The following is a 25,316-nucleotide window of genomic DNA, read 5'->3' on the forward strand; positions in this document are numbered from 1 at the left end:
TGCACACACACACTCACTCTCTTTCCAGACACTTATCTAATGAAGTCTGGCTGGCCGAAGCTGTAGTAGCTCATCCTCCTGCTGCAGCATGGTCCCGTGTAGCTCCACCCCTTACTCCCATCTAGCTCTGCCCAGTTTGGCTCCCTCCCGGCCACTGAATGTCACACATGGGAGGGGAGGGGGGAGAAAAGGTTTTGTGCTACCGGCGCCGCTGCATGTGTGACAGCAGCAGCAGGGATAGCAGCAGCAGCTCAGCACAGGGATGCAGAGCAGGGAGAACGCCTCTCCTTCCTGGTGCCTCCCTGCACTGCATCCCTTTGCTGTGCGGCTAGCGCAGGACCTGTGTGCAGTGTCACTGACACTGCACAGCACTCTCACCTTTTACATTGATTCAGCCAGTCACACAGTTCTGCCAGCCAGTCACTATTAGCACCAGTGTCCCAATGCGCCGCATTACAGGGAAGTAGATGCACTACATAAACTACAGCTCCCAGCAGCCCTTAGCACTGAAGCATTACACCCCTTAGGGCTGCTGGGAGCTGTAGTTTATTGCATACATCTTGTTCCCTGTAATGCGGCGCGTTGGGACACCGGCGCAAACAATAGTGACTGGCTGCTGTGCGAGTCTCCGGGAGAGCCACTGCCAAAGGGAGGACAGCAGCTTAGCTGCTGACAGGAGGAGAAGCAGGATAAGCATTACCTGCCCTTCCCCCACTCACAGTACCTCCGAGCCCCATCCGCGGCACCCCCACACACCCTCTCCAGCGCCCGCGATAGCTCCAGACCCCCTCCCCCACCCACAGCGACCCCGTACCTCCCGCCATACCACCGCATCCACCCCTCCCCCACCTGGGGCAACCCGGAACTGCTCCTCCCCCACCCGCAGTGGCTCCGGACCACCACCCGCGGCACCCACACACCCTCCCCCACCTGCGGCACCACCGCAACCGCCCCTCCCGTGGCACCCCAGGATCCCATCCGCCTCTTCCCCGCACCCCCTACTCCCCCAACCAAAGCACCTACTAGGTGATTCACCAGGCCCTGCGTGCGCTGTTCACGCCGTTGCAATGGGCTTCCACCCCTTTACCAATGCACGCCCTTTGTCCGTGCAATATTTAACCACTCACACAATTATGATTGGATGTAATACTCCATATAATAAAAATATTGCACGCCACAAGGGTGTGCAAGGGTTAAGGGGGCGTAGCCCCTTACGACGGTGCGAAGAGCGCCCGTAGGGCGCGATGAATCACCTAGTTATTATATAAAGACTATCCTTATTATTGCATTGCTACGGTGGCTTAGGCCATCTACTGTAATCTTTGCTGACTTAATTTATATATGCTCCCACACTGTTCATCTTGGGGGTTTTTTTGTGTTCAACTTTAATCCTATTGCCTACACTGCTGCAAATTGTAGGAGATTCTCAATTTTTCGGCCAGTCCCCCACACTCACGAGTGGCAATATCTCCAACATTCCGCCTGCTTCCTAGTGAAGTAGGCAGGATGAGGTGATTATACCTGGGATTCGAGGATGGGGCGAGGCTTAATTACTAAAAATTCATGTGTTTAGCCTCACCCCCTCCTCACGGACCTGCGAATCGCAGCTTTCTGGGGGCTGGGCCTGGTGAGTGACATTCCAGCTCCGCCTCCGACAGTGCAAGCAGTGTTTCCTCTCAGGGTTTCTCCTGAAGAGGAGACTTTTAAGGTAGGCAACTATGACTTTAATGCTTGCTCCTCTGTTGTCTCTTGTCTGCCTCCTTTATCTGTTCTCTGTCCTATCATACTTACATGCTTTTGGTACCTCTCTTACGAGACATACAACTGGGGACAAAGCAATAGCGTGACCGAGCGAAAGATGGTCCGCACCCCATGGGAAGCCGAGGTGGCTGTGAGTATCTGTCTAAGACGGGCTGCGGCTGGGATGATCAAGGAGTCGTAGCATACCGCTGTGTAAGACATTCACCACACAGCGCTCTCCCCCTCCCGCTACGTATCAAAAGCTTTTACAGTGACTGTAACTATTTGCTTGAATGCAAAGAGACTGTTTGTATCTGTTTTATCACCATCACAACGTGGCTACAGTCAGATACAATTAAATTTATCAAGCGGGGTTTGAACGGACCTTTATAAATAAACGGACATTCATTAAATCTGAGCTCAGGGCATGGGATGGATTATTGAGTGCACAATATTGTTTTAAATATCCGGATATTATCCTTTAATTTGTTTTAACTGTTGTTTTGTATGTGGACTGTAATAAATCTGTGATATAAATTGATTTTGGTTTCAGCGCTCCCTTGATTAAATCCATTTGTGCTTTCTATTAATTGGTGGAACAGTACCACCGGTGGGAGCAGCAGGAATTTGATGTGTTTTAAAATTGTTAATAATTAACAGATTTTTTGGTGGTTTAGCATAAGCGCTGTGTTTTCTATATTTAATTTATTCTAGATTATATTGCAGTATAATGTTTAGTCTGTTGTTTGACTAGTCAAATTGAGGTGGTGCACACATTGGGGTCTTCTACGTTGAAGTCCTACAAGTATGAAGGAGTTACCTTTATAGTGTAGCCTCATAGCTGATTTCTCTGTATCAACAGAACGAATAGTCCCTCTGCTATAAATGTTTGTGGCTACAATTGTATCAGGCCAAAAGTAGCAAGGCAAATCTGTCAGTATTTCTATTAACAATTACAGTGTCCCTTGTAACGCTGCTGGCAATTGGTACATATACCATGCGATCCTATGAACTCCCTCATTTGTACTTCAGATACTAGCACATTTCTAGGACAATATCTCTGCCCTGGCTGCCTGAAATATATTTATAACAAAGTCTTATGTCATGGCTGTTTAATTAAGCAACAGTTTAATTGAACAACTGTGAGTAGCTCAGAACTTACTCAGCCCTTGCGATCACTTCAGCCTGTCCGGTCCCGAAATTGACGTCAGACACCCGCCCTGCAAACGCCTGGACACGCCTGCATTTTCACCGACACTCCCAGAAAACGGTCAGTTGCCACCCAGAAACGCCTTCTTCCTGTCAATCTCCTTGCGATCGGCTGTGCGAATGGATTCTTTTTTAAATCTATCGCACAGCAACAGTCCGCTTTTACCCGTACGATGCACAGCAGATATACACTCCCCAGTGGGCGGCGACTATGCCTTTGCAAAAAGTAGCTAGCGAGCTATCAACTCGGAATGACCCCCTTAGCCCCTGTGTTTTCTGTTTTTCCTTGGTAGCAAGTCTCAGTGTGCTTTTAAGCATTAACAATGTGTGTGTCTGTGTATCTGTGAATGGCTGCTGAGTGTCTGTTAAAAGTGCAATGTTATGCTGCCCCCCCTGTCAGCTGTGGTACAATTTTGGCAATGCCCTAATCCTGAAATACTATGCTGCCCCTCAATCAGCTGTGGTATAACTTTGGCAATGCCCTAATCCTGACAATTGCTGCTATCTGGAATGTACAGGGCATTTCAATTAGGTCTCACAACATCAGTGCTAGAGTTCTCCTGTCTATGGGCAGATGAGGCCACTCCCCCGACTCCTCCTAGCTGCTGCTGTGGGTTAACAGGCTGTCAGCCCACCTTTCAGCTCACTGAAGTCGCTCTCTGTGCCTCTGACAGGAAGCTACATCTTCTCCTGTCACACATAGCGTTGCCCAAGCTGTTGCCAGAGCCTTGACTGCAGCTGTCCGGGTGACCATCTCTATAGTGAGCTTAGCCCTCAGACCAACTCTGCCACACACCTCCTATTCTCCTCTGCCTCCTCTATGCATCCTTGCTCCCTCTCCACTGTGCCCAATAGCCTGCTTTCAGTGCATGTCGCAGTGACCGATCGGGACACAAGGGGGAAGAGGTGAGCACTGGAGGCAGGGATCTCCAGACAACTGACAGCTCTTTTATACCGTGCCGTGAGGTAAGGCCCCACTCACTGGCAATCACCCCATCTCACTCTGGATGATAGGCCCTGCCCACTGGCAATCATCTCATCTCAGTCTGGGCGATAGGCCCTGCCCACTGGCAATCACCCCATTTCACTCTGGGTGATAGGCCCCGCACACTAGCAGTCATCTCATCCAGTGCCAGAGTAGAGTCCACATGGGCCTGGAGCTGAGATTTAGGAAAAGCCTATTATGTGCCGTCGCAGGTAGTGTGATAAGTGCCATAGAGAAGTTCTACCGAGTGGGTAGGGGGTGTGTGGTGACATACTATATTACTGCACTACCTCCCCACACTACATCAATACGCCCTCTCCGCTACCTCCCCACACTACATTACTGTGTTACTTCCCCACACTACATCCCCACACTGCACTACATACCCACACTATATCACTGTGATTCACACTACATTCCTGTATATCACTACGCTAGCTTCCCACACTACATCTCCACACTATTTCACTGCAGTACCTCTCAGGACTACATTCCCGCACTACACCTATCACCCCACACCACCATACTGCAATACCTTCCCACACCACATTACTGAGCTACCTTCCCACACCATCATACGGCACTACTTTCGCACCCCACGTACTGCGCTACTTTCCCACACCCCCGTACTGCACTACTTTCCACACCACCATACTGCAGTATCCTTCCGCACCACTGTATTGTGCTACCTTCCCGCACCACATTACTGCACTACCTTCCCACACCACCATGCTGCGCTACCTCCCCACACCACCGTATTATGCTACCTGCCCACACCACACTACAGCACTACCTTCCTACACCACATTACTGCGCTACCTTCCCGCACCATCATACTGTGCAACCTTACCGGACTACATTACTGCGCTACCTTCCCACACCAGCATACTGCATTACCTTTCCACACCACCATACTGCGTTAACTTCCTACACCAGCGTACTGCGCTACCTTCCCACTCCACCATACTGCGCTACCGTCCCACACCACTGTACTGCACTACCTTCCCACACCACATTACTGCACTACCTTCCCACATCACGTTACTGCGCTACCTTCATACACCATTGTACTGCGCTACCTTCCCACACCACCGTACTGCACTACCTTTCCACACCACCATACTGTGCATGTTTGGCACGCATGTCACGCCACTGCCCATCAAGTCCCACTCTGGCACCAGCCCATTGCAGACACTAGTATGTAGCTTCCTTGGCATCTGCCCACCCACCCAATACGCTGCCTCTAAAGTTTGGCTACTTGAATCCCACCCCACCTGGCTCCTGTTGGCCGGACTACATCCTGCCTCCTACTCTCATTGATCCAGTGGCGTCTACCCATACCGCACAGGCAACCCCGGATGGTCGTCAGCACTGGGAGGTGGAGTACATAGTACATTATGTAAAAAACACCCTGCAAAATCATACTCCGCCAGATGTACACTGCTCTGGCCAGCGGCGCTGCCCCCCCTCAGCCATATGCCCAGGACATGAGCCCTGCTCGCTCTGCCCTTGTCATGCCTCTGCCTCTAACAGTGCCCCAACAGTATCCACTACTAGATATTGCCACTAAGTACCTCTCTCTGTAGAACCACAGCAGGCCAATGACAGACAACAGCTGCTGAACACTTCATAAAGTTCACACCACTGTTTGGCAGCAATGTAGAAGGAGAGAACCAGGACTGACAGCAGCTGAATAAGTAGGACTTCTGATGACCCAAGGGGACATGCTGCTAACTTCCAGGGGGTGGGGCTAATGAAACATATGGGCGGGGCTTCGTGCTTCCCGGGGGAAGGGATGGTGTCTTTATCCTCAATGTGGAAGGAGTGGAGCAGCCGAGGACTGAGCTTTAGATTGCATGGGGGCAGAGCCTTGGAGAGTCTGAGAAAGCACAGTTGCAGGCCACCCAGGGGCGGGGCTTATCACTGTCCTGGGCGGAGCTTCAGGAAACCCAGGGAAGGGGACTGGTTGTGCATGGCTGCGGGCAGTCTGGAGGTGATAGGAGGAGCTTTGGCCGGGAGGGAGGCATTTGCTGTTGCTGAGTAATCAGTGATGACGGGAGAAAAGTATTTTCTCCTATCCACACTGGCTGACTGCACTTCAGGGACCCTGTGGCCTATTTTCAATGAGGGGCCTGGAGCTGCAGCTCCATCCGCCCTATTGTTAACCTAGCCCTGATCTCATCTCACTCTGGGCGTGATGTACTAAGCCTTGAAAAGTGATAATTTTACTGTGATGAAGTACCAGCCAATCAGCTCCTAACTGCCATGTCACAGGCTGTGTTTGAAAAATGACAATTGGTTGGCTGATAATTTATCACAGTGAAATGATCACTTTCAAGGCTTAGTACATCCAGCCCTCTGGGTGATAGGCTCTGCTCACTGGCTATCACCCCATCTCACTCTGGGTGATTGACAGCTAGGATTGTGGGACCTCCAGAGACTTCTCTACAGCACTGGCCACCAATGTACATATTATTTCTCACTACCGATGTGTGTGTAAATATATACAGATATACATATATATAGTAGGATCACTTATATATAAGCATAACATTAACAGTAAAGAAATGTTTTTTTTGACATTGATGTGTAAATCTGTGAATGTATCTTACTTTCCCCTCACGATCTACCTACAGGTATGTCCATTTTTATACCCATTTAATCTGCTTAACCCTAACATCAATTACACACTGTAAATAAGTGATAAATAACAGTAGTGCCGACATTACACTGCTGACATTCTAAGGGTCTGAAAATTAACTAGGTGCCATGTTATGTCCCCATCCACCTTGCAGCAGGTAAGCCTTGACCTGGAGAAGTGCATGTTTGACAGGTATGCCCATTTTTTAAAGCAGCAATCATTTGTAAATGATTGCTGGTTTAAAAAAAACGGGCATACTCGCACAATATTACCTTTTAGCACCTTTTAGCCGATGGTGTCTGTAGTGTCAGTTTTCTAGTCAGCAATCATGGGGAGATCAAGTCCCAGTTGTCCTTAATATGTTACAGATTGAATGTCTTAAAAAAAATTTTTAATAATTAGAATAAACAATTTTACTATGGTCTCATAATTAAAACCGTTTTATCACAATTTTAGAGGTCCAGTTGATTCAGTCTACAAATTACTGAGATTTGGCAGTGTCGTGTCCACAGCAAGATTTATTGTCTCATCTCTTCTCTTTAATGTACCAATGAACAGTTCATTTCGGCTGCTTTCTCTCATGCCATGGTGCATGCAACTGGTACTGTGTAGATGTGACTCCCCTTCTGTAAAGATGAAACTCTCTCTTCTGTATTGCAAATCCTTTACACTGTTATCTCCAAATAATCTCAGGATTATCACTAGTAATGTTGTACATTGCATGACCTCACTTTACTAAACTTTTTCATAATTTGTCTATCTACAAAATAACAGATACATTAGATGAATAAATTATACTTCATTATTATGGTAAGCACTTATTCCTTAAAGAATGTTTTCCACTTGATTCTTTGTTTCATTTGTATTATTTTGTATTTCACCTTGAAGTTCTTTTGTTTCTTGACTGTTACAGAAATATCTCCTTTAGTGGGAATTAAGGACAGCAGTTGCTCAAATCCAATAATTAGATTTATCACTATATCGGGACAATTAATATTTTTTAACTGATTTAAAAGCAATTTTTTTGTTCGAGTCCCCCCAGGATCTGCCTATATACATTTCCATTGTTTGTCCTGTACTACAAACCATTGTTTTGAATGGCTCTCAAAGTTGTGCGTACAGGGAAGGGAAGTTTGTTTCTGACAGATCTCTTGCACCTACAGTAGCATTGGACTGGTGCAAGTGCAGATACTAATGACAACATTGTGGTTTACGCTTGCAACCATGGCTGGATCCAACAGAGGCGGTCGTCCAGGGCCCCGCACACACACACGAACATTAGGGGCCCCCACACCCTCCCTCTGAATTGCGCATGTCCCCGGCAATAGGACACGAGGACATGCACTGAGACCAGAGAGAGGTAGGTTCAGGGGAAATTTGAGGAAAAATTACTTCACAGAAAGGGTAGTGGACAAGTGGAATAGCCTCCCATCAGAGGTGGTAGAGGATAAGACAGTAGAGCAATTTAAACATGCATGGGATAGACATAAGGCTATCCTTACAAAGAAATAAGGATCAAATAAGGTTCGAGATAAAAATATGGTAAAAAAAGGGGCAGGCTAGATGGTTCTTATCTGCTGTCAAATTGTGTTTGTTACTCTTTGAATAAGCTATATCTTATGCTAGCCATACATCAGGGCGATATAGTTGGCTGGTTGAAACAATAATCTGGCAGTGTGTGGGAGGAAACGATTCTCAGCCGTTTGCTCCCACACGCTAAAAAACGTCCAGAAACGGTTGGTCCAACTAGTTGGGAAAATCAAACCTGTTTGATTTTCCCAACTAATCGTTCAGGTGTAGGGGATACTTTCCCCCCCAACTGAACGATAAGTAGGCGGACACTGGCCACAGTGTCCGCCTACTTCTTCACTGCCTGGTATGCATGTCCGCAGCAGGGCCAGAGGTGATCAGTGCTGGGGGAACATCCTTTGCAGCCCCACTAGCTATTGTGGCAACCCTACACTCCACCCGCGAGCAGGGCAACCCGCTACCCGTGATCGCGGCATTCCTGCACCCGCGATCGTGGCAATTCCGCACTCCACCACCTGCGATCAGCGCAGCCCCGCACATCCCCACCGGCACCCTCACCGGCGATCACCTTCATCTGCCTCCATGGATCTGTGTTGGCGGCAGTGATAGTGCAGGAGCTGGGAAGAGGACCAGGGGCAGCCGCAGCAATGCATCACTGCATCACTGCTGCTGGACTGCCCCTGTCAGCTGGCACTTTGTGGGGCAGTGCTGCAGGTAGTTGCTATCAGGGGGGGAGGCAGCATCCACTGCTGATGGGCAGCCTGATAGCATAGCATATGGGGCAGAGCCGGCCATAGGCATAGGCAAACTAGGCAATTGCCTAGGGCATTTGATATGCCTAGGGGCACCAGCAGCTTCTGCTGATTAAAATGATATGCGGCATGCCTATATTCTGTGTGTTGCATTTCATATGCAGATACAGCCACAGTCTCACACAGTATATAGGCATGCTGCATATCATTTTAATCGGCAGAAGCTGCTTGTGCATCCTAGCCACATAGCAATGCAAATAAGATGCATTTTCATAAGAAAAGGTGCCCGACGTTAGCATTGAGGCAAGATTTATGAGGACACATCTGTATCCAAGCAGAGGCAGAGGTCACAGTGTTAGTGGCAGTGTGAGTGCTGTGTGCATGTGAGTGGGTTGGTTGTGCAGTAGTGTTCACAATATGTGTAAGGAGCATTATGTGTGTCATGTAAAAATGCATTAATAATGTGCAACATATGTGTAGGGAGCACTATGTGTGTCATTATGTCATAATGTGCGGCATATGTGTAACGGTACTACTGTATGTGTGTCATTATGTGTATAGGGGCACTAATAATATGCAGCAAATGTGTAGGGGGCACTATGTGTGTCATTATGTGTATAAGGGCATTAATAATGTTTGGCATATGTGTAAGGGACATTATGTGTAAAAGGGCATTAATAAAGGTTGTCATAATGTGTAAGGCACATTATGTTTATAATGACATTAATAATGTGTCTCATATGTGTAAGGTGCATTACTGTGTGGAATTATGTGTATAAATGCATTACTAATGTGTGGCATTATGTGTATAAGGTGCTCTACTATGTGGCGTAATGTATAGAATGGGCACTACTGTGTCATCTAATGTGAATAAAGAACAATATGGTGTGGTGTAATGTGAATAAGGAGCAATTCAGTATGATGTAATGTGAATAAGGGGCTCTACTGTGAGGAGTAATGTTTAAGGTAAAGTGATACTACTGTGGGATGTAATATGAATTATGGACATTATCACATGATCAAATAAGAATAAAGTTGCAGCATTGTGTGGCGTAATTGGAATTGGGGTTACCATTGTGTGGTCATGCCTCTTGCCAGCAAAAACACACCCCTTTTTGGGCTGTGCGCCAAATGTGCGAACTGTTCATATTTAAAATATAGGGGGTACAAACACCAAAATAAGGACTGCTATGGGTGAGGGGTGATGGTGCTGGGAAAGAGGTGCAAGATCAGAGGCGGAACCAGCGGTGGAGCTAGGGGGCACCAGCCAAAATCTTGCCTAGGGCATCATATTGGTTAGGGCCGGCTCTGATATGGGGTGAGAGACTAGAGGCCGTCATGGCTACCGGTATCTTGTGTAGGTACGGGGGAGGATGGTGGATGTGTGTGTGGAGGGGTATTGTATGAGGGAATGGGGGCGGATGGATTATATATGGGTCCTGGGAGAGTATAGTGTATGTAGGTACAAGGGGAGGGTGGAATATGTGGGGTACAGGAGGAGCATTGGATATATGGGGGTAGGATGTATGCATTCAGGGTCTGAATGGGGTTGGGAATACAGTGAGAAAATGATGGTATGCTATGGGGTATGGTGAATATGGAGCACAGGTTAAGAATGACATTACCAGTAGAGGATGGAGTAATATATGGTGGATAGGTACATGGTGAATAATACCCATTTCACATCGCAATGCCAGTTCGCACCTGAGAATTGGAAACGGGTCCTTCCCGTGTGTGACCCGGCATTGGACCCTTACACATTGCCTCTTTTACCAGCCTGTCACATCGGGACCCCCAGCAGTGGTGGCGACGGAGCGGGAGGAGGTTCAGAGGCAGCTGCGACCATCTATCACTGCTGCCGGGCTGCTCCTGTCACTGTCTCACTAACCTCACTACCACTTACAGTACATCATACAGTGCCCACCCAGCCCGGCACCAGTGACATGACATGAACAGGGCTCTACACACCTCGCGATTGGCCGCAGAGATGCCCGATGGCCGATACGGGTGACCCGGCGGCGTGGAGGGGGGTGATGGCCCCGTCACACAGCCCCAAAGCCCTGCATGCTCTGCTAATATGGACAAGATTGTTTATATTAGCATGCATGTATAAACGACCCGACACCAACGATGAACGAGGACGTAAGATAAAATAGGATTTTAATTACTTACCGGTAAATCCGCTTCTCGTAATCCGGAGAGGATACTGGGCGCCCGCCCATTGCTTCATGTTTCCTGCACTGTTACTTCATTAAGTAATGTTGTTGGTTCAGCTGTTGCTGTTCCTGTTCAAGTTTGGTTAGCATGGCTTTCCTCTTGTTTGTGTGTGCTGGTTCGAATCTCACCACTGTTCTGTTACATCCTTCCTCAGGATATGTCCGTCTCCTCGGGCACAGTTTCTAGACTGAGTCTGGTAGGAGGGGCATAGAGGGAGGATCCATGGCACACTATTGATTCCTAAAGAGCTCCTAGTGGACCCTTCTATACCCCATGGTACTAATGTGGACCCCGTTATCCTCTACGGACTACGAGAAAAGGATTTACCGGTAGGTAATTAAAATCCTATTTTTACTGATATATATGTTAAATTGTAAGCCTGGGCAGAAAGGTGACTTAGTTCTGGGGGGCGACTAAAACTGTATTTTGTCTAGAGCTTTGGACAGGTCTTCTGGTTCAGGTGGGGATGGGGAACGGGGATCTTCTTCTTCTCCCCTGTCTTTACTAATTGAATCATTGAAACTTTGTGACCCATGGATATGCCAACATCCTGTAACACGTGAAGAAGAAAAAAATGTTGACATGTAAATGTGAACTTTCTGTCGAAAGCACTATTAGGTTTAGGCTGCAGGAGCTGGGGGTTAGGCTGCTGAAGCAATGGGTTTGCGTTAGGCTGAAGGGAGAGGGGGGTTATTGAAAGGCACTAGTTAGCGTTAGGCTGCTGGGGGAGGATTGGGGTTAGACATTACGGGTAGATTAGGGCTATGGGCATTAGTGACTGCTGGTGACAGAAAGAAAAATCATCACTCAGGGGGCAAGGTACAGCTCTCCTCAATGCATAGGTGATGTGTGAACTGGTAAAATAGCTTTGCATTTAGAGTTGAGAGTAAATTCCATAGTTACCTATTCTCCTGAAATGTCAGGGGAACCTTGAATTGTTGGGGATTCCTACAGATACCTGGTTAGTTGGTCACCTAGTGAAATGTGCAATATGTGGAGGAATAATAATAATAATAATGTGTCAGACCTAATGAGAAGCGCCCATCCCTTCCACCCACGCTGTCAACTCCATCTCCCCTCTGGACACTCTTCCTGAAGGAAACATTTTAAAGTTGGGGGGTATAGGGAAATCCAGCTACTTGGTTGCACCTGGAAAACCCCTTTACTACTGCACGGTGGGAATTTGAGGATGGACCGGCCTAGTCCAAACTTATAATGCAGTGTAAACATAGAGCTGGCCAGTGCGTGTAAGTAGCATGAGGTGTTTGCCCATTTGCACTGCATTACAGCAGGGAATGTGTTGCCATTTTTTCCTTCTGGGCTAGGGGAGCTTCTTCTTGAATGTCAAACCTGAGATTTTCCAGACACATACTTGAAGGAATGGAATCTGATTACATGCAATCTTTCTTATAATTGCAGGAATAAATTGCATGTATGTGCTTCCAGCTCTCCATAAATTTGAATATATTGGATTTATGAAATGAGTCTGCTCTATCCCTTGTTCCGTATCAATCACCTCTATTGCTTCTCATGATTTCAGACTGCAAGTATATTACCTTATTTTCCATCATTTAATTAACTCACATACGTAGACTGAAGAGATCTGGATTTAAATGATAAAGACAAAATTTTCTCATTAGTCTCACAAATTAAAAAAAATCATTACCTTTTAAATATCACTGAAATATAAGTAGTGATGTTTAAGTTGTTGTTTGTACTAATATGTAACACATTTCTCATTGACAGAAAATGATTTTGAGTTTGGCTGTGGCAGCTTTCTTTGACAGCATAGCTTACATTATGGTAAGAGCTCTGTATTTTATTCTTCTGCTTCTTATTTGTGGGTTTATTTGATAGCTTGAATACAGTGGTGTCCTCATACATCATTACTGCACTGGCGCCAAACAGCCCCTCTTGTTGTGCCAGGTCCCGTGAGGCTCTGCTAGCGTGGGCAACTTTTCTGTGTCTCATTTGCCAAACTTGCTTCTTAGTCACAACGCAACATGGCTAAGACACACCAGTAGACTGTGCTGATTAATTTGATATGTGACACTTGTGTGCGACTATGTTTTGGAATCTGTATACGAAGTGATACAAAGTAGCAGCCGCAGCTTTTATCCAATATAAGTTCTGTTGTACAGATTCAGTCACACATAATACGTATACAAGTGTCGCATATAAAATGAATCAGTACAGTCTCCTAGTACGGCCTAGTCACATTGTGTTTCAACTAAATCGATCCATGTGTGGCAAAAAAGGGCACTCGATGCTAGCAGAGTTGCACGGAACCCGGTGGATCACTCGCACCAGGCTTCTCGCACAATATGGCGTATTGAATTAAAACAGATACTCAACTGACTTTTCAAACATTTGAATTCCCCCTTTTGACTACCAATCAAAATGAAAACATAACAGTAATGTCAGCGATGGCGGCTGTGTGTGCTCGAATGGAGCAACTCTTGTATTGCTCCGTTTGGCACCATCTAGTAGCTGCCAGCATGCACAACACTTGAATTCCCACCATAGCGGTAAGGCGCACCATTAGCCTTTTTTTATATAGGATATTTGCAATCCACAGAAAGTAAGCAGGTTCCCTTTTGATTCCCTTTTGATCCTTTAAAAGTAAAGACAATGGATGTTTTTATTTTGTGTCTTACGCCTAATAAATGCAATGTTTTTGCTTATTAACAGCACTGTGCCTGATTCAGGTTTGTTAGCAAAACAAGAAAACACACAACTGGGCAAAACCATGTGGTACTGCAGGCGGGCAGATGTAACATGTGCAGAAAGATTTAGATTTGGGTGGGTTATATTTTTTCAGTGCATGGTAAATACCAGCTGCTTTTGCATGTAGCCCATAAATGTTTGAAAGCTTTATTTTTACATTGCAATTTAGATTTCAGTTTGTTTGTACACACCCCAAATCTAACTCTCTCTGCACATGGTACATCTGCCCCACGTGCAGTGCAACACAGTTTTGCCCAGTTGTGTGCTTTTTTCGCTTTTCTAACAAACCTGAATCAGGCCCACTGTTCAGACATGGGCTATATTATGTAAAACCTGGAGTATTTTACATTTCTTATTGTTGCTGTTTTAAATCACACAGGCAAACCCACTGACAAAGCGTCTGCTTAGTCAATATACCCCATTGCAGTTGTTCAGTTATTCTATGTAACATTTATGAATGTTAATAAAAATAAAAAAATGAATAAAAAAAAACTACTGTTCTTATTAGCATTTTTTCCCCCAGAGTGAAGTGCTGCCAGATGGTGTCCTCTGCAATTTTCAAGCATGGTGGCTAACATACTTTGGTAAGTTTTTTTTTTTTTTAAATTACATTTATAATGGGAAACCAAACATATGTGTGTGAAGCAAGCATATTGCTTTTATTGGAATTCTCTGGTTCTGTCCATTATATTGGGGAGGACTTGTTGCATATTGAAACTGGCTTTTTACTGAATTTTTGAGAAAAACTTATAAGGAAAACATTCTGGAGCTGTAATCTACAAAGATCATGGGGTTATTTTATAGGAATGTCTTAAACCAAAAAGGCAGCAGAGGTAACTTTAGCCATAAAGCACACTAGAAAGGTGTACACAATTTCCTTATTTTAAGTGTATGCTAATGATGCAAGTGGGTTTGTTTTCCCCAGAAACCATATAATATACAATAAGCATAACATTTAAGTAAGAAAAATAAATGAACAATAGTCCCAGAAGGGTAATCCAGTATGAAAGTGGATTTCACCGATGAATGTGTTTTTGTTTTCGTAGTTTGGTAATTTAGTGATTCCAATTTGTGTGCATTGAAATATCAGTCCATCTTCCAAAGCCATGAATCTGTTTAAGCTTTGAGACTAAATTAAAAATGCTATTATACACCCTGCGTTCAGTTTTGGGTTGGATTTTTAGCTTCTATGGAAACGCACAGGGGCGAGTGGACGCAGCTTGTAGTCAGCCATGTGTGTCTGTGTATTTTGAGCTGACCACTGGGGACTCTTTAACACTAGCATGAAAGAGACAAACATTAAAATGTCACTTACTCTTAAACAGACTCTAGCGACAAAATGATGGAAGATTTATAGAACTACATGCAGCTCAAAATGAATTTCAGGGGAAGGAAGAGTGAATGTTAACTAGTGTTCTGATTTGCACATTACAGTCTATGAAGAGGCAGACACAGTAGTACATCATGCTGGGCGCAGCAATATATCTGGTATGCAAAGTCATAGTACAGCTGCAAACCATACACTCCAACATGCTATACATCCAAAATGGGAGAATTATGCTGCAGAGTTACATTACCCGACTGTGGCCTGCAGAGCCAGCAGTGTTTTATATGCACATACAGTACATATAAGTTACCGAGCTATTTGTGCTGAACATGGAGACAGATGCTCTCTACACGTAACCCACCATCTATGAACCAGAATCCACGGAATTGCTACTGATATGTTTGGTGGAAAGAACGCTAGCAGGTGTTACTAGCTTAAATGTTACTGGAAAACTGCATAGGAAATTGTTCCTGTCTCAAACTCCACATCTTCTATTTATTATATATTTATTAACAGTCATTCATATCAGTTCATGCCCAGTGGAGCTTATTCCCTATTACGTACTGTATTCTCTATTGGACACACATATGCCAATTAACCTACCAGTATGTTTTTAGAGTGTAGGAGGACGTCAGAGCACCTGGACTAAACACATGCAATCATGGGTAGTACATACAAACTCCACAGAGATAGTCCTGTTGTGAGGACTTGAATTCATGACCTCAGGGCCGTCAAGCAGTTATTCTCCAACTGTGCTACTTTAGTCAGCTCTGCTGAAGTATCTGATGTTGTACACACCTGTTGCACTAAAGGAGGAAGAGGAGGGGGTGACCAGAGCATTATGACGGCAGCATGTCACCTGCCATGAGATGCTCAACCAATCATGTGCAGTCACGCATGACAACTGATAGGAAAGTGTGTGTGTGGGGGGGGGGGGTAGGGGGAGGGTGGAATAATAAGAGGAGACATAGAAGGAACAATCGGAGTGGTAGGAGGACAGACAGGAGAGGGCAGTTTCACATAGACCAAGTGAGTGAAGTATTTGCAGGATGAGAGGGTGGTCCACAGTATGAGAGGTCAAGAAGAATGAGCATATAGTAGTGGCCCTTGGATTTAGCAGCAAGTAGGTCATTCACTTTCGTGTGGGCAGTTTCAGTGGAGTGGAGAGGATGGAAGCCAGACTAAAATGGGTCAAGCAGGAAGTGTGAGGAATGATGACCAATAAGTCTGTTGTAAACAATGCGCTCAGGGAGTTTGGAGGCAACGGGGAGAAGAGAGATGGGCCAGTAGTTGAAGAGAGTGTTTGGATCAAGTGTAGGTTTTTTTTTTTTTTAAATGGGGGATACAAGGACATGCTTGAATGCAGAGTGGACAATGCCTGTTGAGGGGATAATTTGAAGAGGTGGGAAGCTGAGAACAGGTAGAAGGCGAGAGGATTCAGAAGGGGAAAGAGCCAATGAGGGAGGGGAAACCAGATTAACGTAATCTCCAGACAAGGGGGATAAAGAAGTCAGAGTTTGTGAGATGGATGGGATGAGGGATGGGCTGGGAAAGGAGGGACGTATGCTAATGTATGGAGTCAATTTTAGATGTGAAGTAGGTGGCAAAGTCAAGGTCAGAGAGTGAGGAGAGAAGGCAAGCAGGGGGTGGGCAGAGTAGGGAGTTGTAAGTGATGAAGAGACACTGGGATGAGATGAGGTTTTTGAAATACCACTGTTTAGATAGGGTATCATTGTAGGATGAGAACGTAAATTTGAAATGGAGGAAGTTGGCCTTAGAATGTGATTTCCTCCACTGTCGTTCGTGAACACTTTTGCATGTATCTGGTAGTTTTGGAATGCTAGGGTTGAGGTGTGGGTTTGAAAAGGTGAATAGTGGATGCTGGAGCAACAGAGTCAAGAGCAGAGGTAAGGGAGGTATTATGTAGGGATGTGGCTTGTTCAGGGCAGGAGAGACAATAGGGAAAAGAAGTAGTGAGATGGCAGGGAGAGGAGGGAAAGAGTAGTGCTTAGTGGTTGGGTGGTATGACCATGGTGATGGAGTTGTGAATTAAATTGGAGGAAAGGAAGAGGAGGGGGAAGGAAGCAGACGGCTGGAAGGGAGACAGTGGAGTAGAGAGAAGGGAAGGAGGAAACTAAGGCAAGAGGAGAGAGGTGAGAATATGGGGCAGAATAAAGGATTAGGTAGACACTGAGTGATGATGGGGGAATTGTAGAAAACATGGTCATGTTGTGGAAGTGGTAAATAGGATAATTGGAAGTAGAGGCTGTATGAGAGAGTGCAGTAAATTTGCTGAAATACAGTGTTGGTAAATGCTTATGCACAACGACAATAGTTTCTTATTAAGTGGCATAAATGTGGAGATTTTATGGATGAAGTAACTGAATATTAATGTAGACTGTGTCAGAAGTTGAAGTAAGTAAGGGTTGGCAAAAAGCAGTGCTAATGCAGGCAGGACTTTCAAGGGAATAAATGCAAATTGAAATATATATATATATATATATATATATATATTCATTCAGATACAGTATTTTTGCAAATTCTTGCAATGTCCAAACAGGGAGTTCAGTGTAGATGTTGCTATGGGCAACATCCCGTCTTAAATAGAACTCCCATCCTAGTAAATTTACACCTTTGACACTAAACACCATAGCAACCTAACCTACACTAAATAAATGAGGCTACAGACATGTGTGGATCCTTATTTAACCACCATAACAAAAGAGCTAATCAAGTCTAACATTGGGGGTGATTCCGAGTTGTTCGCTCGCTAGCTGCTTTTAGCAGCATTGCACACGCTAAGCCGCCGCCTACTGGGAGTGTATCTTAGCATAGCAGAATTGCTAACGAAAGCATCGCTAATTTTCTCGTAACGATTACCCCGCAGTTTCTGAGTAGCTCCAGACATACTCAGCCATTGCGACCAGCTCAGTCCTTTTCGTTCCTGGTTTGACGTCACAAACACACCCAGCGTTCGCCCAGCCACTCCCCCGTTTCTCCAGCCACTCCTGTGTTTTGCAACTCGAACGCCTGCGTTTTTCCGCACACTCCCATAAAACGGCCAGTTTTCGCCCAGAAACACCCACTTCCTGTCAATCACACTATGATCAGCACAGCGATGAAAAAGTTTTGTTATGCCGTGAGTAAAATACCTAACTTTTGTGTAAAATAACTAAGCGCATGCGCTCTGCGAACCTTGTGCATGCGCAGTAAGCGACTAATCGCAGTATAGCGAAAATCGGCAATGAGCGAACAACTCGGAATGACCCCCATTGAGAGGCTAGTATGCCAACACTTATTCACTCTAATTTCCTAATACAGATTTTAAACTACTTACAGTATATCAGCTATTGATATTTTACATTTGCAGTATAATCACTGCTATGCTTCAGAATCACAGAGCACTTGCATCTGATGGGAGTAGTGACGGTTCAATTTACCTGTGGAAGATAAGAATACGGCGGCGTCACTTCACAGCTAATAAGATGTATGGTATAACGCCAAAAATTGGCCAAAATATTTTTATATATACTACATAGCCAACAGTATATGGATAACCCTTCTATTTTGTTTAATCATTTTTATTAAGCATATAATCATGCAAATTTCATAGTCAGCCATTAGCAATAGAATAGGTTATAGTGAAAAGCTGAGTAACTTTCAGTGGGGATCTGTCATGGAATACCACCTTTCCAACAAGTTATTCTTCAGATTTGTGCCCTGATAGAACTGCGTCTGTCAGCTGTTAGTGCTGTTATGTAGAATAGTCTGGGAGCAATTTTGCTCAGCTGCGATTCTAATTAGGTCGCACAAGCTCACTATCATTTGCCTGCAACACTCACTACCAATTTCCAGACTGTCTTCTGATGCAACGTCAGCACAGGAACTGTTCCTCAGGAGCTTTATGGATTGGGTTTCCATGGTCAAGCAGCACACAAGCCTTAGATCACCATGGACAATGCCAAACCTTAGCTTCTCCTTTGAACTCTGGATCAGTGGAAATCTGTTCTTTTGGTGTGACTAAACACACTTTTGGTAATATGACAAACGATGACTGTAAACTTTGGTATAGGAAGAACAATGGTCAGGGCAGTTTGTCTTTTTTGTCCCAGGCCCCTTAGTTCCAGTGAAGGGAGATCTTAATGCTACAGCATGCAGTGACAGTATAGAGAATTATTTGCTTCCAACTTTGTGACAATAGTGTAGCGAAGACCCTTGTTTCTTTATCAATGACAATGATCCCCTGCACAAAGCTAAGCCTATAAAAAAAAAAAGAATGGTTTGCCAAATTTGATTTGGAAGATTTTGACTGAACTACTTAGATCCCTGTCCTCATCCCCATTGCACACCTTTGAGAAGACTTGGAATGCAGATTTCGGGTCATCGTTCAATCCCTATAACCCTTTTGTGGCTGAATGAATGCTAATCCCTACAGTCATGTTCCAAAATCCAGTGGAAACCCTTTTCAAAAGAGTTAAGGTTATTAGAGTAGTAATGGTAGAACCAACACTATATTAATGACCATGTTTTTGAAATGGGATGTTCAGCAAGCACATATAGCTGTGATATTTGGGTGTCCACATATTTTTCCTTATGTAGTATAGATAGTATGTCATATAAACTGCTGTACTTATAATAACATATACTATTAATTGCCCATAATGTGTGATCTTCTTGACTAGCCTGTGATAAAATTACCTATTTTATAATCACATATAATATTAATTGTCCTATTGTCTGAACATAAATATCATTCAATATATTGTCCATGTGCTATAACTGTAAACAGAGACTGTCAGTAATGTCTGACCATAAATAGAATGTGATATGAATTGTGGTATTATAACATCATATACTGTTACTTGTCCTCATTGTTTCAACATAAATATCATGTGATATAAATCCCTGTAATGAGATTGCACATATTATTGATTGCCTATACTGTTTGAACAGAAATAACATGCAGCACAAGGTCCTGGTGTTATAATTGCATACCACCGACTGCCAGTATTATTCCAACAGAAATAGCACATGATTTCAATCACTGCACTTCTAATGCATATATTACCAAGTGCCGGCACTGATGAGTATAACTGCATGTGACCTAAACTCCTGTGTTACCATTGCATACATCACCATTGCCAGTACTCCTTAAATACCAAATAGAATGTGCCCTAAATATCTTCCCTATAAAGGCATCTCTGAATTCAGAAGTTTTTAAACATGTGTATCCTGTGCAGTAACTTATCTGTTATGGGTACAGGATCTGCAGTGCATATGGGTCCATGAGTCAAAGAGGCACTATGCCTCCCACTCTGCACCCTCAGCTATTGTATAAACTGCTTTACCACCCTACCAATCTCAGATCATCCTTGCACCTCCCTTCCTTGCCGAACTTGAAGTGTGAGTTATGAACCTTAGTGCTAATTCTATTTGATCTTGTATCTTGGTCTCCTCTATATAGCATTACCTCCCTGCACTACACTAACCCTACCTGCCTTCACTATACTGCTGGCTCACCCATTACCTTCCTGCACTACATGTCCATATGCCCCTGAGATTTGTGTATGCACAACTCCCCCTCCCCTACTACCTTCTCTGCTTCTTCCATCTGGAAGAGGATGCCTGCTCAGTCATGGGGCTGGTCGCTTGGTGGAGTGCAAGGTGAATAAAGTGCATGGGCACCAACGCCATCTTGGATCTGTAGCTATGTTGCGCTAGTTCATTGTTTTGTGGTGCCCACCTTTGGTTGACGCTTTGCATGCATACCTGGATTACCTATGGTGCTGCCATACCATTACCTATGATGCAGGCCTGTACCATAACTTCCTGCACTACGATTGTACATACATATCATACTTGTATTGTTTGCACCCATTGTTCTATTCAGATGCTGGCAAAAGAGAATGCACACTCCCCTAATACAATAAGGACCTCAAAGTGGCCCTAAAAGTTTCTCACACCCATGCCATTCTCACAGGATTTCCCCAGTCCAAGCATAGGAGGTATAACAGGGTTCCAGGTGTGCCATAGTCCAGGCCACTGAAACAGAACATAGAGCAGGATGGCGTTCCCTGGAGTAGTCATGTCCCACTTACTGTTTCGTTACAGGAGTTATATCTCGCACTGATGTAACAAGATAAATGCATCAGAGGAAATAATGTACAGAAAGCTTCGGTATTTCACAAAGCGAGTGTGTGTCTGAACTGAAGGTGAAGCATTGAAGCATGCATAAATTATTTAGAAGTGTTTCTATAAATCTCCCATGGCTCCTCGTCATATTTCTGTGTGTGGGAATACCTAGTTAATTAAGTTTCAGAGCACAACAGGGGGTAAGACTTTAATCAAGTAATCTGCCTCTGCATTACAGGAGCTAGAAAAGAGACAGATGCATGTGTTTCTCCTATTCCCTAGCCATGCACCTAGTGTAAAAAGTCTCGATTTGTGTGTTTAAAAACCAAACCAAAATTCACCCCTAATCCCAGAGGACACATTTTGTGGTTTTCAAACACAGAACAGCTGGTAGTTTAAAGCATGGAACAGCAGTTGTAAAAAACTGATGAATTTACTGATGAATTGACCTCTTTGAAATGCTGAAGCACCAAAGTAGAGCATCTATCACTATGAAATACTTTCCACGTTCCTTACTTTGAGTTAACCTATTTTTTTCATGCGTGAAGAATAACAGATTATGGGGTTCATTTACAAACTGGAGGGACAAAGCAAGAGGCCTGTCACTGCCATTGTCACACTGTGAAACTGTATTTGCTGATCTATTTTTATGGATTTCCATGTCAGCTTAACTTCCACTGCCAGTGACGTAAATGATTGACTTCAATTATCTAAACCTTCATTGTCTTTTTGATCAAATTTCCAGTGATTTTGGCTTTAACTATAATTTCTTAATGCTGCTTATAATAATAACTAGGTGCTTCGTCGCGCCCTACGGGCGCTCTTCACACCGTCGCAAGGGGCTACGCCCCCTTAACCCTTGAATGCCTTTCTGGGGTTCATTATTTGTATTATATGTAGTATTACCTGCATTCCTTTGTTAGTGGTTAAATATTGCACAATGAAAGGGCGTGCGATGGTGAAGGAGGCGCAGCCCCTTGCGACGGCGTGAACAGCACCTGCAGGGCATGATGTACAGAATGTAGCGGGTGCGGGGGGGACTGCGGATGGGGGAGGGTGTCTGTAGATGCTGTGGGTGGAGGGGGGGTGGAAGTGGGGGGGGGGGGGGGGGGCAGAGGAGTGGGGGCTGCAGATGAGGGAGGGGTCCGGAGGCACTGCAGGTGGGGGAGGGGCAGGGGGGCCACGGGTGGGAGAGGGGCAGGTGCGGGGATGTTGCGGATGGGTGAAGGGTTCCGGAGGTGCTGTGGTATGGGAAGGGGCGGGGGTGCCAGGGGTGGGGTACGGGGTCCAGAGGCACCATGGGTGGGGGAGGAGCAGGTACAGGTGGTGCGGCGGATGGGGAAGGGGGTCTCGAGGAGCTGCAGGTGGTGGAGGGACAGGTGTGGGGGTGCCGTGGGTGGGGGAGGGGTGGGGGAGGGGGGGGACCATGGATTGAGGAGGGTGTCTGCAGATGCAGTGGGTGGAGGGGGGGCAGGTGTGGGGGGAGACATATATGGGGGGGTGGATGGTGGAGGGGGCCTGGAGGTGCTGTGGGTGGTGGAGGGGCGGGGGAGTGGGAGTCGCGGGTGGTGGAGGGGCTCTGGAGGCACAGCGTGTGGGGGAGGGGTGGAGTGCCGCATGTGGTGGAGGGAAAGGTACGGAGGTGTGGTGCATTGGGGAGGGGTCTGGAGGCACTGCGGGTACTGTACCTGCCAAAAAGGTAGTTGGAGGGTATGCAGTAACAGGGCCAGGACAGGGGTGACAGGGTCAGAACAGGGGTGACAGGGCCAGGACAGGGGTTACAGGGCCAGGACAGGGGTGACAGGGTCAGAACAGGGGTGACGGGGCCAGTACAGGGGTGACGGGGCAAGGACAGGGGTGACGGGGCAAGAACAGGGGTGACGGGGCCAGGACAGGGGCGACGGGGCCAGAACAGAAATGACAGGGACAGGATAGTGGTGACATGGCCAGGGTAGGGGCGGCAGGACCAGGACAAGGGTGACAGGGCCAGTATAGGGTTGACAGGGCAAGCACAGGGGTGACAGGGCCTGGATAGGGGTAACAGGGCCAGCATAAGGGTGACAGGGCCAGGATAAGGGTGAAAGGGCCAGGATAAGGGTGACAGGGCAAGGCCAGGGGTGACAGGGACATGACAGAACACAGGGCACGGGAGAGATTGGTATTAGGGACAGAACAGTGGTGACAGACAGATGTGTCTTACCGGAGTCACTGCTGCTGGCTGCTGCTGTTCCACTCCAACCTGTTGGGATCTGCTGCTGGTGGAGACTTGGCATGGCTGACTCTCTCAGGCTGGAGTCCTGCTTCCTCTACCCGTCCGCATCCCTCTCCCCCTCCTCTGTCACACACCGCAGACCTCGCGCAGCTGCCGGGCACTGTGGTAAGGGGAGACTGGGAGTGACTGGTTAGCCCCCAGGAGACGCCGCGGCTGGAGGGAGGAGGGGGTCATAGCATGCACGCGGCGCGGAGCTCGCGGCTGCCGGGCACTGTGGAAAGGGGAGACTGGGAGTGACTGGTTAGCTCCCAGGAGACGTTGCGGCTGGAGGGAGGAGGGGGGAGGAGCATGCACGCGGCGTGGACCTCGCGGCTGCCGGGTACTGTGGTAAGGGGAGACTGGAAGTGACTGGTTAGCCCCCAGGAGACGCTGAGGCTGGAGGGAGGGGTCAGAGCCTGCAAGCAGCGCGGACTTCTGCAGTGCTACCCGCCGGCTAAAGTGTGTGAAGGAGCTGGGCGCACCTCACTGCGGGCGGCAGCGCTGCAGCTAGCGGTGGGGTTGCCGGGGCTGGAGATAACAGAGGCAGTATGAAACCTGCACAGCGGCAGGTGCCCCACAAAACTGCAGCTAAGAAGCGTGGAGTGTGCCAGAAAGTGACGCTCCTCCACGCCAGAGAGCCCCTGCTGAGTTTGCTGATGTGGGGGGATCAAGCACGCAGTGAGCCGGTGCCCGTCTGTCTGTACGGCATACCCCCTCACGCACCCCCATACCTCCCAACTGTCCTAATTTTCGCGGGACAGTCCCATTTTTTTGGGTCTGTCCCGCTGTCCCACCCGCGGGCCGCAGTGTCCCCCGGTGGGGGGGGGGGCCCAGTTGGGAAGCTCCTGTACTCTCTGTTCTGTTTAGTGGAGACAGGAGGAGAGGGGGCATCAGGGTGTACGGATTAAGGGGGTGGGCCGGCAGCAGAGGCGGAATAAGGGGGGGCCCAGGGGGTATGTACCCCGGGCCCCACAATTTTAGGGGGCCCCCCGGCTGGAGTAGCTCTGTCCCAGCTCTGTAACTCCCCCGTCCTGCCAGCAGCAGCATTGTGCTTCAGTCAGCACACGCTGCTGCATGTTGGCAGGTCTGTGGTGTTGCAGGGAGGCAGCAGCCTCCCTGCTTTCTTCTGCCTGTGCGGGTGTGTAGGAGGGCGCGACCACCCCCTCTGGATTTACCCGTAGCTGAGGGGCCAAAATCCCATAAAAAAAAAAATATCTCCGGAATTTGCACAAGGGGGCGTGGCCACGCATCCCTCGATTAGGCCACGCCCCCAAACCCACAGCAGGCACAGCAATGAGATAGGGCCCCCCTGTCTCTAGTGCCCTGGGCCCCCCGGACTCATAATCCGCCCCTGGGGGCATGGTAGATGCTAGAATCAAGTGGGCTAAGGGACCTTTTCCGTAAGGGGGAGGAGCCACTACACCAGGGGGAGGAGCTACGCCAGCGGGATAGTTCCTCTACTATCCACGCCACCAACTATTACCTTTAGTAATCAGGTGGCGAGCGAAGCGAGCCACCGTGCCCGAAGCGTGGCGAGCGAAGCGAGCCCGCGAGGGTACTTTTCGGGTACCCTGTTAGCCCGTAGCTCCTCCCCCTGGTGACGTGTCTCCTCCCCTAGATACGTCAGAAGGTCCCTTCTACCACTCCGAAATAGAATCAACCCTGGGGGCATGCCAGCAGCTCAAAGAGCGCTGGCCATGCCCCCTCACTGACGAAAATGGGGGCTCTCCCGTGAAGCCACGCCCCTTTTCGTTGGCCACGCCCCCTTTTCGCCGTGTGTGTCCCTCCTTCTGCCTGAAGAAACC

The 25,316-nt window shown here is 46.9% G+C and overlaps 1 protein-coding gene across 3 annotated transcripts in view; it reads left to right on the plus strand.

The window, feature by feature from the left end:
- The window catches only part of LOC135048735 (uncharacterized), a 1,076,079-nt gene that overhangs the window by 143,486 nt on the left and 907,277 nt on the right, over nucleotides 1-25,316 (plus strand). For all 3 annotated transcript variants that reach the window (XM_063955577.1, XM_063955578.1, XM_063955576.1), the window contains exons 4-5: nucleotides 12,821-12,877; nucleotides 14,325-14,385. In XM_063955577.1, the coding sequence (XP_063811647.1) occupies nucleotides 12,821-12,877; nucleotides 14,325-14,385 (118 nt within the window). The remainder of the gene's footprint in view (nucleotides 1-12,820; nucleotides 12,878-14,324; nucleotides 14,386-25,316) is intronic.

This window comes from Pseudophryne corroboree, chromosome 2 (assembly GCF_028390025.1).
Source record: "Pseudophryne corroboree isolate aPseCor3 chromosome 2, aPseCor3.hap2, whole genome shotgun sequence".
Classification (NCBI taxonomy): Eukaryota; Metazoa; Chordata; class Amphibia; order Anura; family Myobatrachidae; genus Pseudophryne; species Pseudophryne corroboree.